The 17,532-nt window shown below is 42.0% G+C and overlaps 1 protein-coding gene across 1 annotated transcript in view; it reads left to right on the top strand.

Moving 5' to 3' along the window:
- Nucleotides 1–67: 67 nt before the first annotated feature.
- Nucleotides 68–17,532, top strand: part of ARNT2 (aryl-hydrocarbon receptor nuclear translocator 2) — a 56,001-nt gene continuing 38,536 nt past the window's right edge. Inside the window, exons 1-6 of the mRNA XM_010160665.1 lie at nucleotides 68–132; nucleotides 5,852–5,899; nucleotides 9,006–9,050; nucleotides 9,151–9,195; nucleotides 11,649–11,862; nucleotides 13,995–14,208. Coding sequence (XP_010158967.1) covers nucleotides 68–132; nucleotides 5,852–5,899; nucleotides 9,006–9,050; nucleotides 9,151–9,195; nucleotides 11,649–11,862; nucleotides 13,995–14,208 — 631 coding nt within the window. The remainder of the gene's footprint in view (nucleotides 133–5,851; nucleotides 5,900–9,005; nucleotides 9,051–9,150; nucleotides 9,196–11,648; nucleotides 11,863–13,994; nucleotides 14,209–17,532) is intronic.

The following is a 17,532-nucleotide window of genomic DNA, read 5'->3' as shown; positions in this document are numbered from 1 at the left end:
TCCCTACCTTTGCATTACAGAAATGGCATCAGATATTCCTGGGTCGGTGGCCTTGCCGGTGGCACCAATGGCAAGCGGACAAGTGAGGATGGCAGGATCCATGCCTTCCAGAGGAGGAAAGCGCCGCTCTGGGTAAGCCATTTCGTCTTTTTTTCAGGTCTGAAACTGGAAACGACTGGTATTGAAAAACTGGGATGTACCTGTATGTGTATATTATGTAATGTTTATGCATGTAAGGTACAGTCTGGCATTAGTCACTGAGGTTTTGTTTTTCTCTTCAATGTGTCTGCTCTTCCTGCAAGATCAAACTTGCTGATAAGTGTACTGTTTGTTGTTTTGCATGCTTCAAAAGACTTTCAGGTTTGGCAGAGCATCCAGAAACGGGGTTTGCATCCCATGGCTGTTGTACGTGTAATGAATGCATATTGCCTACATCTGTTTAATCTCAAAAGGATGATGTGAATGAAGGTAGTGAGATGTGTTCTTACTTGTAGACTTAATCCAACTTCATCGGAAGGTTTGAATTTCTCACATAGAGGCCTGTTAAAAGTGTTTTCTTTATAGACCCAGGTACAGAAATAGCAGAAGCCGAGACTGTGGTCTGTGATGTTCTAGGTCTCGTTGGAAATGCAGCATAGTCTGCCTCTGGGAGAAAGGGCCTGAACCAGGTTCAGCCCTTGCACTAACTTGAGGACTCTGCTAAAGAAGGAAATTTGATTTATCCAACTTCAGAGGTCGGCGTGGTGCAGGGATAGTTTTTCTACATCACGTTGCTCTGTGGCAGTCATACTAATCCTCTGTGTTAGAAGAAATGTGTAGCAAGAGCTGCAGAAGGGCAGAAAACTACTCCCTAATATTAACAAACCCCACTGTTTTTATCAAAGTTTGATCACAAATAATGTTCTTTAGGTGATGCTTTCTTGGAGATGTCTGATCTGAGAGGGCCTGCAAAAGGGATTGATTATTCTTGTATTTAGCCCTAAGTAAGACAGTGGTAGAGCTTAACAGAATTGATAGCAAAATCTTAACTGACAGGCACCTAAGGAGAAGACATCATTCCCTGTCAGAGCTACTCCAGGGATTGTTCTCCAAGGTACGTTGCCAGTTTTGGGTGTCTGCTCAAATAACGGTGCTGGAGTCTCAGTCCTGGAATGGAGATGGGAGAGGGTGGACCTCACCTGGGCGCGGGGCTAAGTCGGTGTGACGTGAACACTCAGGATGGTTGGTCCAAGGGGGTTCCTTTGGACAATACAGTTGGGAGGTTTATCCCGCTGAGCTAACTGTGTGACATCGGTCTGAGAAACTCCTGAGAGCTGTTTTTGACAGGCATCACATTTTTATTTTGAAACAGTTCAGTGAAAAAGCTTTTTCAAACAGAGGAAACAAAGCACTAGCATCTTTTCTTTGCTACATATCATATATAAGCTACTGTACTATTGAGTTGCAGGATAGTTGATCTCTTTTTTGATCATAAACCATGTACACTGCGAACACCAGCTTGCAAATTACTGTTACCAGGGGTTGATGCTGCTGACTCTGAAATCTTCCGATTACATTAAATACGGACTTGATAGTAATTGCCAGCTATGCTTTAACTGTTGCATTCTAAGTGTCATCATCTATTTGTGAGAAAGTGGAGTGGGAGGGGGAAGGAACATAAAATCAAATTATTTAAAATGTATTTAACATGCAAACTCAGTAAGTTTGCACGGGTTTGCTGTTATACCCAGACGATGGTATTTTAAGTGTCACCATAGCTCTGAACTCACAGCCCTTCTCCAGCCCTGAGCTGAGGGGGCATTGTGGTGTGTTTTTTGTTCAGTGTGTATGTATTCAGACCTTGAGGGAAAGAATGCCTGCTGTGTCTAATTCCTCCTAGCTTCTCTTTGAACAAAGTTACAACTAACACTTGGTCCTTTCATTACTGTCCTGGTGATACATCTTTGTACACCTAAATCCTTGGGCATTTTAGAAATGAACACTTTGTGTCAAACATAAAGCGATGTAGCTAGTGAACACAGTCATCTTTTCCAGCTTCGGTTATCTCTGAAAATTGTTTCTTTTCTCATAATTGCTGAGGCAAGCTGGCAGAATAATTGCTGCATGGACTTGAATGTAGATCAGTTTAAACTCATTGGCTATCCAGGCGGTGTTTCTGCCGTGCTGGCATTCAGCTTCACTGGCAGCTCGGAAAAAATATTTTTCCTTTCTATAAAATATACCAAATACTTTGTAGGAAAAAAAATGACAGCATAAGATAACGCACTGCTCTGGTCAATGACTGCCTTAGATTAATGTAACATTCGTTACTTACTTAACGTGTTTTTTCTTTAGCTTTTACTGTCTTAGAGGGTATGGGGCTTTTTCACCTTCCTAGCTTGTACTTGGGGAGGGACGGTGGGGTGTTTGCTTGGTTGATGTACAGTTGCATTGCTTTTGTTTCAGCTCAGCGTAGAGCCTTGTCTTTTCTCTGACCCAGAACGGTGAGATCTGGGGATATATGGGGAGGAAGAGACCTCAGCCTCCCAGTCTCCCTCCCCAGTTGTACCCCCCGATATTGTGCTGAACAAAAGGCTGTAGTGCAGATCCCCAGCTGCCTCTCAGCTGCGTCGGATCATTCCTGCCTGCCCCCTTCCCACGCTGTATAATCATGGCAAGCCATCTCTTGACATTTTTTGGGAGTTTTACATAATAATTTTGTCACAATGTTCAAATCCTCTCCTATCCCAGTTTTGTAGCCTGTGAAGGACCGTCTTGCTGGAGGTTTTTCTTCTGTATGAAAATGTTTCTAATTAAAAATAAATAATTGTTAAAAATATTTTTGTCACGGTGTTTATGGTACCCACACATCTTTTGAGGAAAATACATTTTAATAAGTACCTCACACATCAGGCCTTTTCATGATTGACATGAACAGCAAGAAAGAAGAAAACAAGATTTATGCTCTCTCTTCAAAACAAAAGAGCCTAGTACAGCGGGTTTTTTTAAAGTTTCTCTTTAATGGGAAGATAAATGAAGATAAAAGATACTGTTTCTGAAACTTCTGAGATTATGTCATTTGTCTTCTTAGAGGCTGCTTCTGCTGTTTTGCTAATGTGCACTGTATTGTATCTGAACAGAAGATCTTATCTGTCAGGGTACCAGGAGTTTGTTGAAATGTTATTTTTATGTGTTCTGCTAAAGGTTACAACTGGTTCCCTCTCTTGCATTCTGCCTTGCTGTAAAGCAGGCGTGGTGCTTCAGGCAGGACACTGGGATCAATGGCTTTATATCTGGGACGATTTTTCAGGTTTTGAAAGGGGTTTTTTTCATTTTGCACAGTGAAACATGAAATTAGGAAATGTGTTTATTAACAGAGGTGGGACAGAGATACATTTGCTGTTACATTTTTACAAGTATTAACAGTTTTATTGAACTTTATCTTCAATTTCTTATTTTTTTTATATTCTTGCATTTGGAATAAAGTCAAGGTTTTTAGGTAGTTTAGCAAAGCAAAGGTTAAAGGTTGAGTCTGCTATAGTCTGGTATTGCACCCTAGGCACTTGGATTCTGCCGTGGTGAGCCCACTATAAATGTGGTAGGTATTACCTATGGACATTAACCCATGAAGATCTTAGGAGAAGCTGATATCCACCTGTCTAGCTAAATAGGTGTGTTAGTCCTTTGGAAGTAGGTATTCAGCATGGGCAGCAGCAGCAAGCTTTAAACTGTCATCAGCTTCTCTGCTATTCTCTGCATTGTATTCCAGTGATAATAAAGGAGACTAAATGCAGTAGAGCTAATATTTGAATTTTGGAGGAAAATCCATCTCTTGGCACTCGGCCGAACTATTTGGCTGGAAGCTAAGAAAAGCTCCAAGGCGTGGTATTGGAGGGGATGGAAAGAAGCTACAAAATGAATCCATCCCGAATTAAAGCGTGGTCTTACTAAATCCCTGAAGAAAAGGCTTTCCCCCATAGGCATATAGATTTTCTGCAGTTTGAAACTGGAGGTTTCTCTCAGTTGTGATTCAGTTGGCTTAGCTGCGGGCCGGTGGCACAACCCGGGTGCTGGCCGCTGGAGGTCGGTGGCGTTCTGTGCGTGGCAGCTGAGGGGTTACCCGCTCGGGTGGTAATTAATTGAGCAAAACTGTAATGCATAGTGAAAAGGATGATTGCCTCAAACGTAACCAAATGAAATACAGATCTTTTCTTAAGACTCTGGGGAAAATGGTTTTCCCTCTGCTTCCTCCAGAAATGAATAATCACTATTAGCATCTGGAAAATATTATTATGACTTTTTTACTATCGTGTCCAATTCCTGTGCTTATTCGCTGCCCTTGTCCTGATTGTACGTAGATTCCTGTGACTCAGGCACATCTTTTATAGACCAGTCTGTCTTGGTTATCAAAGTTAGGAATGAAAGCAGTATTGTCTGACTGGCACTCGTATGTCTCTGCGCTGATGTAGGTTTAGAGGGCATTTTAACATCATTGTTCCCACACTCTGAATGTACAAATCTTAATTGCTAGGAATTTCTTTTAATACTGAGATAAATATTATTGTCATTTTGCAGGGCTTTTGCCTTTAATGTACCTGTTGTTAATATGAAGAGTGTTAGAGATGTGGAATATGTGATTCTATAAAGTTTTCTTACACCGAAGTGTTAGAAAGCTTAGAGTGTTAAAGAAACCTGACAAAATTGTTTGCAAAACAGAACTGTGATTTCCTATCTACATGAATTACAGTTAAGAGGCTGATCAAGGTCTGTATATCATACTAATATATATTCGTATTAAAATACATATACTAATACGATAATTGCATAATTTTATAATTTTTTATCAGTTTAGTTCTTAGTCTGCCTTAATTGGCAATCCCTTATAATTGGGATATCTATTTGTCCACCTATTTTTTTAAGGTATTAAAAAAATGTATGAAATGCTTTGGAAATCATACTATTGCATAACTTAGTAATGACAATACCAACGGGAAGGATACAATCACACTGCCTAACATGGGGAAGTAGTTAAGGTGGCTTATTTAGGAAGTTAATCTTCCTAGTCTCCCTGTGTAAGAAGTGAAGAAGGGAGTTCCTGCTTTTTGTGGCTCCCTGGAGGAGCCTAACTGGAGGGCTGGGATATGGCCCAAGGAAGAGCTGATCTCTTCCTCTGACTTAAGAAGAAAGTCGGGGACATAAACCAGGTAAGTTAGGTGCACAGGAGACCCATAGGTGATTTTAGTAGTGACCACAGGAAAACCACAAAGTAGTTGCTGTCTGCAAGCCAATAATTTGTGTAAAATGATTGGGAATACAGGGCAAGTCTAAAGAATGTGCCACAGTTACAATCAGTAGCAGTGGCAGAGATAATCCTCTTAGCAGGGAGGCCAGGAGTTTGTTCTGCTCTACCGCTAACATGCTTTCTTTAGACTGGGGCAAACATGGTGGCCTGGCATTTATTATGTGTACAGTTTTAGAACTTTATTTTCTTTAGCCTTAATTTCAACCCTTTAACGTACTCCCCACTGGTTTCTGTAAAGTTCTGTCAGGCCTAAGAGATACTACTGACCGTCTTGCAAGAACCACATTTGTTTAATACTGTCTTTCATTTGTCAGTTTTAACAGTGCAGATTTCTGTGGCGCAGAGCAGCGATTACTTTATTTTTTTAAAAACCACTTCCATTCTCTGTATTCCTGGCAGCTGATGAGCTACTTTTAGGGGGTCGGGAGAATGTGAGCAAGACTGGAACCTACAGCCATTAACACCTCTGTACAAAATATAAATCAAGCAAGGTTGAGAACCACTGACTTGAATGTTCATGTCACCATTGCCAGCGTCATGCTTACTGATTTGGAAATCTTGCTTTTACAGAATGGACTTCGATGATGAAGATGGGGAGGGGCCCAGCAAATTTTCCAGGTGAGCATTTACAAAGAGTTGGCCAAATTGCTGATTTCTTTCGGTGGAGAAAGACAGCTATCTCACTGCTGATGTTTTGAAGTCAGTATGAATATGGGCTGAAGAACTTGCCAACAACTTGACCTAAATTCTAGTTACCGTTTTTATCGGCTTCCTCTGCAAATCAGGCATCCTGGCAGAAGTCTGCCTAATGTAGTTATTGGCTTGCAGAACTGAGTGTGTGTGTGTGCCATGATTTCGCTCTGCAGCTATGTCAAATGAGAAAAGTTGTGATTTTTAGCTTATTATTTCAACTGCTGTAGATGAACTTTGTTTCTTTGACATTGCTGAAGTTGTCTTTCTGCCACTGAAAATGGATTTTATTTTGAATTTATTTCAGATGTTAACTGCTTGTTAAGACAATATGACAGATCCTAGAGGTGTGGATTGTTTTTTTTAAGATTAAAACTCATTATGTACAATTAGGTGTGACTGCATAGTAAAAATTGCCAAAATAAATGATAATTAATGTGGAATATTCTAGGCTAGAAATAAAAACAAACATTAAAGCATCATTTCCATTTTTTCACTTTTCCTTTTTTTTGGTCATACTCCTTGCATTTTTTCATTAGAAACCAAGCAGCTGCAGTGAGGGGTAGATACTTGGAGGCCTACAGATAACTGCTGATGATCCAAATTATAACTGCAGCTCTGTAGCAGCAGCTGTGTTCAAACACAGCCATCACCATAGGGCTTTAACGATATCTTCCTAGTCAGTCTGAAAGAGAAGTACGCTGAAAACGTGGCGTAACACTGTATCAGAACCCACGGGAGAAGACTGGCGGCACCCCTGTTTAGCTAATGTCATTTACAGAAAGGATATTCCAGTCTCTGGTGTTAAAACTGGTGATCTGAGGGCTAGTCCTACTGTTTGATAGAAGGTACATGTTAAGGGAACAAGATTTGGGATGACTGCGACCTGAGTTGTGCCTGAACAAGTGTCAGGCTTTCTAGGCACAGTGGTGCACGTGTGTTGGTCTGTCTCCATCCTGGCTTCAGCCTTTCCAAGTTTGATGGTGGGGAGAGCCAATAGTTCCCTTATTTTTATTGGAGAAGTATGCTGTGCTGTGCTGTGCTTAGACTCAGTTGATTTCAGATGTCAGATCAAAATCTGATATTTGAATCTTAAATGCTGTAAAAAGCCCCAGATTTTTCTGCTTTTAGAGAGTACAGAAAAACAGTGCAGAGACGCCCAGGGCCATGTTCAGACATCCTCTTCGTTTTCTCCTCCTGTTAGGACTTCTCCCTTCTCCAGATTGCTCACATGACTGATTCCTAGCTTGTCTCAGTCAAAATTATTTGGCTAGCAAAGGACTGCTGTTTAAAAAGCCAGCCCAGCTGGCTGTGAGTGAAGTGCCTCAAGAAGCATGTGTGCAGAGAGGTCAGCCGGGAGGGAGAAAACGGTAGCTGGGGGCAATAACATCTTCAGCCCAGGCAACCAGAGGAGGCTGAGTAGACAAGCCTCATGCTAGCAGAAGCAGAGGAGGTAGTGGTGTTAGTACGTACTCCACGTGAGCTAACACGCCTTGCTTCTCAGGGACTTCCAGGCCAGCTCAGGTATCTGCATGGCATCTCATGGTCACATGGAGGCATATGCATGCACTTCTCACCTAACGGCATGGTGCCACTCCTCGCTGAATCTGTCTTTTTGTTGAAAATATGTTGGACTCCGTCTGTTCTCTGGGCAGGGTCAAGGGGAAGGAAGCGGCATTTTCACTTGAATGTTTTGAGGGGGCTGCTGTTAAGGCAACATAAAAAGAAATACAGCTCCTGTGTCACTTAAGCTTTCTCTTCAGAGTTTGAATGAGTCTTACTGGGGAAGGAAAGTACGGAGCCTCACAGAGGAACTTGCAAGGCTGGGGTACTTCAAATCAGTTTTAATTCTTCTGAGAAGAAAAAAAGGAAAAAGTTAATTATTAGTTTTTTAGAAGAAAAAAAGATGCTTAATTATGCTGTATTACCTTGTTAGCTAATACATGGAAGCTTCATAGATGGCTTCGTAGGCTTTGCTGTAATAAATGACAAAATTTTGGAAAAGCTAATTCTAATACAAAATGGCAGTAATATTCTTCAATTCTAGAAAAGCCATTAGCCTTATTTTTCTGTTTTTGAAAACCTACGTTTTCTGTTTTGGAACAAGCATTTTGGGTTCTCCAGAAGTAAAGGTCTTTTTCAAAAAGTGTGTCTTTTTGTAACTGTTCTAGCAAAATCTGGTTTCAGAGGATTAGTATGTTTTTAGGAAAGGGAAAGGAGGAGCAGTATGTCATTATTTAGCAAAATGTCACGTTGCTGCCTGTCTCTGGGACAACATGTGTGAAATAAGGTTTAATTCCATCGGGCAGAAGTCCCTTTGATCAGGTTTTCCTCCACAGAGTTGCTGCCCATACACTGCACATACCTGTGTGGGCATTTAGCTTCTGTTGATGAGTAGGAATGAAGTACCTGTTTACTTGTAGGGATTCAGGTCAGTTTTAATTTCACTTCTGTTTACCCAGCAGTTCCACCTGCCCGCCTGACTTTTGCCAGTCTTCCCAACAGACAGTACAGTGTCTGTCCCTGCTAGAGCGGTTTTCTGAAGGTGTCCTTACATAATGCGTTGCACTTCAGCGTGTGTCTCTGCCCTCCCATGTTATCTGTAGACCATCAGTGCCCTCTGCTGAATGGAGTCAGTTGTGGTTGCAATCTGGAAAAGATGCGGCTCTGTCCCTTCCAACACAGCAATGAATATTTCATGGGCTGCTGTCAAGAAAAGCTCAGCAGTGTTTTCTGTAATGGTGCTGGTTGTTAAGTTTCCCAAGCAGTGAGTGTATGTCAAAGTGTTTGCATAAATCCACCGAAATGTGTCTCCGACTTTTTTAAATATACAAATGAGGCTTTGGAATCGGCATGGCTTGGAAGTTTTGTCAGACTCTACTTTTTCTTTGCTTCATCATTCTCACGTCCTCATTTTTCTTGCTGTTACTTGTAGTAGTTCGCAGTTGTGAACCTCTCTGCTTTCTGTTGTGTGTTGACTACCATGCAATGCATAACCCTTGTGAATTTACTTTTTGTAAATTTTTGTTTCTAGGTATGATGCTGATCAAATCTCTGGTGATAAGGAAAAGTTTGCAAGGTAGGCGTGTTCTGTAGAGCTCTTCTGCTGAGAGAAAAGAGGGTCCAAAAAATCTCAGTACGTGTGCCTTAGCTTAGAGAGCCGGTTATTTTGTTTCTAGGTGGGACGATTATCAAAGTACTGCTGACACTGAAAGGATGGCCGGGTAGGAAAAAGGAAAATCAAATATGGTTTGCCCCCATTTTTATTTTCTGTGGTACCATTCTGACTGATCAAAAGTCAGGAGGGTTGGCTGATCCAGAGACTATTGAAATCAAAAATACTAACCCTGGACTTAAGTGGGTTTGGATCAGCTCCCACAGTCTCCCAAAATTTAATGTCCCTCCAAAATTTCCATACAAAACCAAAGTTAGAAATGACAGAATTAGGACATCATTCTGTATACATGTTTATGAAGGCCAGGATTCCTAGAGCAGACACTTTTGGAAGAGGAGCACTGCCCGTCTTTTTGTTTTAAGGGTTCAAATTTGAACTAGTTTCAGGAAAGTTTCAGGGTTTTGTTTCCTTGAACGTTTTCATGGCCAGTTGATTAACATACTATTACTTTTTAGCTTTTGTGATCATAAATGAAACGGACTGTTGGATACTCTTCTTCTCTTTCTTCTCAGGAACTTTTGCAATCTCTTTGTTTACTCCTTACAATGGTTGTTTTTAATGTTCAGGAGTATTTAAAATACTTTAGTGGCAGCCAATGGAATATGCATTTATAAATTTGAAGTATGTGTTGAATATGTGTGTTCCTTGTCTTTTTCTGTTCTTGATCACCATTTCTGTGAAAATGCTGAACATAGGGTAAGATTTCATCATGTAAAAATGCATTTTTCTTCTCCTTGTCCATATTTATCTGCGTGTGTATGCCGACATGTGCGCGTGTGTGCTCTTATGTACATGTGCACTGTCACACAAGCTGTTCTGCTTGTGTATGTGTATATGATCCAACTCCCACAGGCACTGTTCTCCTAGATATCCATGCAAACCCCCACAAAGGCTGTTTATCGTTCATCTGAAATGGAAAGGTTTGCTGTTGTGATGTAATAGATAATTAAGTAGTGACCTTAACCAAGGGACTGGCTGTAATTTACTGCATGGCCATGGGCTGTCGTTGCAGGGACCCATAGCTGGATTTCGTGAATATCAGACATTAAGCATAGGCATCAGTCGGAGTAAGTAACTCTGCATGTAGCCCTAATAGGTGGTATTTCTGGAGACAGTGCCTCATGCATATAATACCTATATGTGCAGGGGCAGGAGACGCACTGTAAAGCAGGGCAAGCCCATGCATTCCTCTGTTTCAGGAAGCAGTGTGCTACAATTCAGATTCTTTCCTGCATTTTAAGAAAAGGCTCCATTATAAAAAGTAGCCCAAAAGTGTGCCAATCCTAGCTTCTGCTTTCATGATCAGTCTGTGTAAAAGCTCCAAAGAATGTTGCAGTTTCTTTCAATGTTGTGTTGTCGTGCCATTCAATGCTGGTGGGCTCTCCAAGCGATCACCTTTAACATCTTGCCATACACAGCTCATTGAAATCAGTGGAAGATGCTGCTTTGACATCTGAAGCATCATGTACCTGTTGTGTACTTGTATTTAGGTACCACCTGACAGGTACAGTATGGGAAAAGTAAGTGCTAGACACTGAAGCATTCTAGGTCCATTGGACCATCCCAGATGTATGTATTCCTTAATAGTAATCAAGAAATGGTGATTTGCAGTCTGGGAAAACTGAAGTCCCAGACAGATCTTCAGTTCTGAAAGATCTGGGTTACTGTCCACTTTGAGAATTCTCAGATTTGACTCCCCACCACCTCAGGTATACGTTTGTTATACGGGGTGAGAACACTGGAGCTCAGCCCAAAGTGGGGCAGCATCAAGTACTGTTAGTGCTATTTCCCTGCTGCGCTAGATTGACCTCAGGCATAAATTCTGATCTGTGTCTGACAAGCCAGTTGTGTACTTGCTGTCTTACCTAGTCATTTTATTTGCTGGGGGTTTTTGTATGTGCTGTTACACCGTATATGATCTCGGTCTTGCAGTCCGATCCTGCACGTAGTGTTTCCCTACGGGGGTGCAGAACATTCCACGCAGTGCTCTAGGACTGGAGATCTCTGTATCGTTGAGTGGGGTTTTTTGTAAGTTAGCACTGGCCTGATGTAGCTGTGAGAGGTTTTCTCTAATAGAAGCCTTTTATAAGCAGATCCAACACCTTGAGCAAGGACTGGAAGCTATGCGATGCATCACATCTCTGGCAGATTTGGGAGTTTGGCTGGAGTTGGCAGTTGTCAGTTCCTCACATCTTTCTACTTCCCTTTTTTGTCCTTAAACCAAAGAAAATTAAACTGGTTACAAGATTAAGGCTGGAACCCAATAGCTAGAAATATGGGTTCTTTTCACAGCTATAGCCAAATCATATTTACCCTTCTGTGGCCTGGATTTTCTGTCTATAAACCGAGGGATAATAGGGCTTAGCCTTGTAAAGCACTTTGCTCTCGTGGGGTGAAACAGCGAAACAAGTGCAAAGTATCAGGATTCGTTAGCTCTGATTGCAATTCTTACGCTGATCGTGTCTGTTTTTCTGTTGGTTTGGTGTTTCTTTAAATGTTCAGGGAGAATCATAGTGAAATTGAGAGACGCAGGAGAAACAAGATGACGCAGTATATCACCGAACTGTCTGACATGGTACCCACGTGTAGCGCCTTGGCTCGGAAGCCTGACAAGCTAACAATTCTTCGGATGGCCGTTTCGCACATGAAATCAATGAGGGGCACAGGAAACAAATCTACTGATGGAGCTTACAAGCCTTCGTTTCTTACAGAACAGGTAGATTTTTCACAAATGTCTGTTTTCTCTGGTTTGTAATTGTAAAAGATGCGAGGAAATGCTGAGAGGAGTTGAGTCTCAGCTCGATCCTTCCCTGCTGTGTCGTGACTGGTACAAGCTGCATATCCAAGATGTGAATACAGGCCATTTTGTGAGACCGTTTGGACTTGAACTTAACTATATGACAAATCTTTCTCTCTGAAGCAGCAAAACGGACGTTCTTATCATTGAGGTCTGTCCATCTGAAAGGCAAGTCACTTGCTGTCTGTCGTCACTGGAAAGGAATTTTCACCTCCAGAACTGGGTGAACCATCCTAATATTCTCTAAAATAGGTAAAAATTAATCTGGAAAGACCTGCCTCTCCCTCCTGGTTTTAGAGGAAGGTTAAAAACACTGTTTAGTCTTAATGCCTAAGTTCCCAGCAGCTGAACTGGGCAGAGATGAGTCCCATCTGTACTGGCTGAGGTACTTCTTTGGTTACACTTTTGGTGGAGGAAGGAAGGTGAACCCAGTCCTTGAAGGAAAACTGCTTAACTGAGTGCACTGGAACTTCCTACCACCTTCACTGGTTTTGAAGTCCTATGGGTGTCATGTGCATTTTTGTGGTCAGAATGATTTAAGCACTTACATGTGTAAGTTATGGTTGGAGGCAATACTTGTTTCTGGTAGAGAAACCCAGCTGCTGCTGACCTCTCAGCGTTCCTGTCTCTACCGATTCTGGCTGCCTGAAGTGTTTCAAGAGGCACCGTGCCATTCAGCTGGGTGTTGCTAGGGGACCCTGGTCACTTCTTCTTGCAGTTTTTTGAATTTTTTGGACCTTGCAGAATCACAGAGTCTATCTTTCTCTTTGTTAATAATGTATGTGGAACAAGTCTCATTATCCGCTGACTAGTGCTGTGAGGTTTTTTGATCTAGTAAGTGGTTCAGAATTGATGTGCTTTATTAAGCAGCAGAACTTGAAAATGTGTCAGGTGTTTCTTGAGGTGAGCTATCCATTTCTTTAGTAGAATTTACCAGACTGTGGCCCTTACCTTATCAGCTAATATCTGCCACTTGCACACCAGCTGTACTGAGCTGTCTAACCTGGAATGGGACTCAGATTGTCCAGAGCTCCCTGACTGAGTTCCACATGCAGTAACCTTAACCAGATTTCATGGTCACTGAAGCCACCAGGCAAAGGTTGTTCAAGCTTGTTTCCTGGGAGTTGGAGTGGTAGTTGTCATCCTTCCCCATGAGAGGTTCTCAGGCTCTGCTAAGCAAAGGCAGCGTTTCTGTGTGAAGCATGCAAACAGCTATTTGAAGGTGTGATTCAAAATTGTGGGTGTCCAGACTCGATGTCTGAAAAGGGGAGACAGAAGTACCTTGCTTCGAAGGCCTACAGTCCCCCTTCAGTCCCCAGGTGGGGTCTGCCTCTCAGGTGGATGTGTGGGTGTCTCAGGACAGAAGTACCCAGGATGATGAACAGGGGACCGTGTAAAGAAAAGCCAAAGGTAGGGGTGTTCCAGAGCCTTTGGGTCTCTTGAGGCTTCGTAGTTGCAGGCTGGAAAAAGAAAGCAAGGAGTGATACAACCTTCTTGGGTACTGGTTCGGGCCCCTAGTGGGAGGGGAGGCTGGAGGTTCCCATTACACTTTCTGCCTTTTATCCAGTGACTGTTTAATTTACAAACAGACCTTATCCTGAGGGGAGAAAAAAACACCAACCCAAAACCAGAAAGGCTTGGTTTTTTTCCAGTTAATTTATTCAGACGTTTAATGAAGGGATGAGTTTACCGTATGAGTTATAGTTGTTCATTTCCTCTGTTTGTACTCTTAAATAACTTTATTTTTTTCACGTTAGATGCCTATCACACAATACACAGTGAGTTTTAGTTATTTAATTTTCCTAAAGTGCACTGAGATCACCAGGTGAAAGGCAATGAAGGCAAACAAAGTGTTGTTTGTTATTAAGATCAGCAATTTATGGCTTGCTGCAAGTTTGGTTGTGTTGTTATATCAATACTACAGTAAAAATTTCTGCCTAGTTTGTGATCAGCTACTGAGATTGGAAGAAAACAATATTCTTTGGCAATGATGGATGTGTTATTTAATTCCCTTTTCTGATGGCATTCTAATCAAATCCTTTCTTTGGAAGGAACTGAAACATCTTATCCTGGAGGCTGCAGATGGGTTCCTCTTTGTAGTTGCAGCTGAGACGGGGAGAGTGATCTACGTATCCGATTCTGTGACTCCTGTGCTGAACCAGCCACAGTCTGAATGGTTTGGCAGCACTTTGTACGAACAGGTTCATCCAGACGACGTGGAAAAGCTGCGAGAGCAACTATGTACATCCGAAAACTCTATGACAGGTCAGATATGTGTGATGTATGGTTCTGGGTGTTACAGATCCCTGCAGAGCTTTTCTGACATTCAAAATGCCTGGTTTAAAAATCTGGTAGAAATTAAACTCGGCAAGATTAAACTGCCTTTTTCTTGCAGGCAGTGCAGGAATATAAATCTTCTTTTGCATTACTATATTTTGCTTCCTATTTGACTTCAGTCAAACCACCTTCATGTAGCTCTGCATTCAAACTTCTGGCTTGGGTAGGCTTGGAATCTGTATTGTTTTCAGGATTGGTCTGGAAATTTAGATTGTTTTTTTTTCATCCTCAGTGAACTTGTGACTTCTTAACAAATACGTGTTTCTTTAGGGCAGTGTTTATTTTGAAGGCAAAAATCGTACTTCAGACTTTTCCATTTTCATAAAAGTTCCTTGTGGTTTGCTAACGGGAATCCTGAGGGGAAAAATCCAGTGTTTGGCAGCTGAAAATCTAATGGATTTTAAATGGGACACATGCACCCGTAACAGTGGTGTAAGTTAGCTGTAAGCTGACTACCAATCGTTTGCATGTAAAGCTAAACCATATTCATAGCTTCAGTATAACTCTGGCTTTTAGTTATTCATGCTCAAGACTGCCAATAGGAAACTACCCTTGTCTTTAATAGGATATGTGTGTGGTAGAGCTATGAGAATTAGCTAAAGCCTATTTTAACTCAAACTTGGAAAGCAGGAAGCCCAAATTCTGTCTTTAATCTTTCACATACTGTGTTTATAGCTGAAGGAAAAAAGCTAGGGGAAAATATTTATAACAAAGTCCTCCTGACCCATGCAAAAGTCATGCAAAATTTCTCCTTGCATTAGTGATTCAGAATTCTGACCTGGTTTGCTGGAAGTTTTCTTGTGTTTCATAACTCCGAGGACAGTGATCCAGTTTTGAGTGAACCTGCACACTGTTTACAGCTTCCATGTCAAAACAGTGCCAAATTCATGATTTCCTGTGGTTTGAATGTGATGTGGTTTTGGCAGAGCTTTCCTGTATTCAAATTGAAAACTCATAGCAAAATTCTGTGGTGAAAATCCGGATGGATCAAAACCAAGTGAACAGTTAGGGGAACCTGTGCAGAGCAAAACAGCTGAGCATCATACCACGAGACTTGCAAAAGAGCACAGCCTCTGTTTTTATTATGTAGCATGTAATACGTTTTAACGTACATACTGTCTTCCTCCAAGAAGCAACTGCTCCAGAGCCCCAGTGAATAGTCATGTTTCAACTTCCAAAAGTGCTCAGTTATGGGGCTTAACCTGCTCAGACTAGAGCAGGACCAGACAAATGCACTTCTGAAAAGCCAACTCTGTATTTTTTAGTTTTAACTGTGGGGTTTTCTTCTACACTGAACTCATCTGTAGCCAGCAGAAAGAGAAGTTCAAATAATAGTATTTATAGGGCTAAATCTTTTCCCTGCTTGAGACTTTTGGAGTTGTCAGATTGATGTGGAAGGCTCATAAATCTACTCATGGGCAGCTGAACATTTTCCCAGTGTGAGGAAAGCATCAGCCTGTTCAGAGCCAGGACAGCTGGCTTAGCTACAGTCCTTAAGGTGCAGAGGCAGGCTGGATGTAGAAAGGTGCTTTTTAGGGACTGGAGAGTGTGTGTAGTTCAAATGGTTCCAAGCCAGTGCAAGTAAGAACAGTGCATAACTGGTCCTAACTGTATGTGGCACGTTGTGCAAGTTTTCCTTTGCAAAGGTATTGAGGTTATATGAACAGCGCGTTTTTTTTGGCCAGCTGAACATCTCACAAGCCATAAGCACAGTCATCGATCTGCTTCTGGATCAAGCATAGACATATAGTTGTATGTACATCACCTTTCATAAGGTCATTGTAGAATAGGTTTTTAAGGTGTCTGCTGTATTTTTCTATCTTTTTATTAAAATCAGTGTAAAGCAAGTGACATCGTAACATAGTCCTGCTTTTTGAGTGCTTTTGTGATTGGTGAAGTACATTTAGTTAGTATACTAGTGGTTTTGTCAGCCTGAGGAGCGTATAGATAAACAGAAAGCTTTAAGTTTGTTATCTTAAACTTGCATTTCCTTGACCTTGTGTAAGGACTGTTGGTCAGTCCAGCATCAGTTTGCTTATAAACAGCATGCAGCAGCATCACTTGCAATCATTTGAGATACCTTTCTGGGAGCAAGGTGATTCTGGAGTCTGTTCAACCAGTTACACTTCCCTTCCTGGAACACAAGCCATATTTGAGAGTCACAGCTTTGTACTAGGTAGGAATAAAATGGAATATTGCTATGAACAGAAATAATGGTTGCCTTAGCGTCATTTTAAAAGAAGTCAAGTAGGCAAATGCAATTCCTTTAAGTCAGCGTCTATCGAACCTTTTGGGCAGCCCCCACATCTCTTCTGGCTTTCCAGAGTCATGTTTCTTGCAGAACAAAGGGCAATGCAGAACTTCAAAGCGATGCAAACCGCAAGCCAGCCAGCTACATTTGACATTTTACCTGCTCAAAGCGAAGTTCACTGCAGGCAGCAGGAAAATCCTCATCTTATAGTGTCCTCTGGCTGTTGAGAGCAGGATCTGCTTAGGGAAGAGAAGAGATTTGCAGGTGAAAGTGTAATGAAATGTTACTATTTTTAATTTTGCTCTCATCCTCATCTTCTCAGCGTCAGTTTTCTCAGCTATAACACTGTATCGTCAGGTCTCAGCTTCTGTAACCTCCTCCTTCAGCCCTTGAACTGGGGAAGCAATGACAGCGTCTTGACAAAGAAGGAACTTCACTTGCCTTGCATCAGATCAGAGCAATGTATTTGTTTGTCCTGTTAGAAGCGCTGATCGTTTGTGCTGCATTGCAGTTTTCCCAGAACCTCTTAGCAATCCTGCTACCCAGAGAAGCTGCTTCAGACCCACAAGACTTGGGAGGCTGCCACTGCCAAAGGGGAGCAACAGAGAACAAGTCGGTGGAGAAAGCAGGCTCCCTCTCACATTTCTGCCCCCAGGAACGAGACTGGGATTGAGGCTGTGGTTGCATGAGTGTTTCTTTGGCAGTCGCACCAGCTTATGCAATCCTCACCTCGTCTCACCCTCTGCTCCTTTGGCATTCATGTGGTACTACAGTGAGTCACGTCAAGGGGGCTGACCCAGCCGGAAGCTAAGCTAAGCTAAGCAAAAACCCCTTGGTTTTGGTAGAGACAGCTCTTTGGCCCACCTGATCATAGGATTGCGTGAACTCTTGTGCCAACACCAAAGAGAGCCGGGGAGTGAATAGTTAAGGGTAAGGAGAGGACAGGACTCCAGGAGCAGTAAAAGCATATGCCAAATTGAAGTGGCTGTTTAACTATGGCC

The sequence above is a fragment of the Eurypyga helias genome, unplaced genomic scaffold (assembly GCF_000690775.1).
Source record: "Eurypyga helias isolate BGI_N326 unplaced genomic scaffold, ASM69077v1 scaffold12031, whole genome shotgun sequence".
NCBI classification, from domain to species: Eukaryota; Metazoa; Chordata; class Aves; order Eurypygiformes; family Eurypygidae; genus Eurypyga; species Eurypyga helias.
Note: the sequence above shows the minus strand (reverse complement) of the source record. Positions and strands in the feature narration are given on the sequence as shown.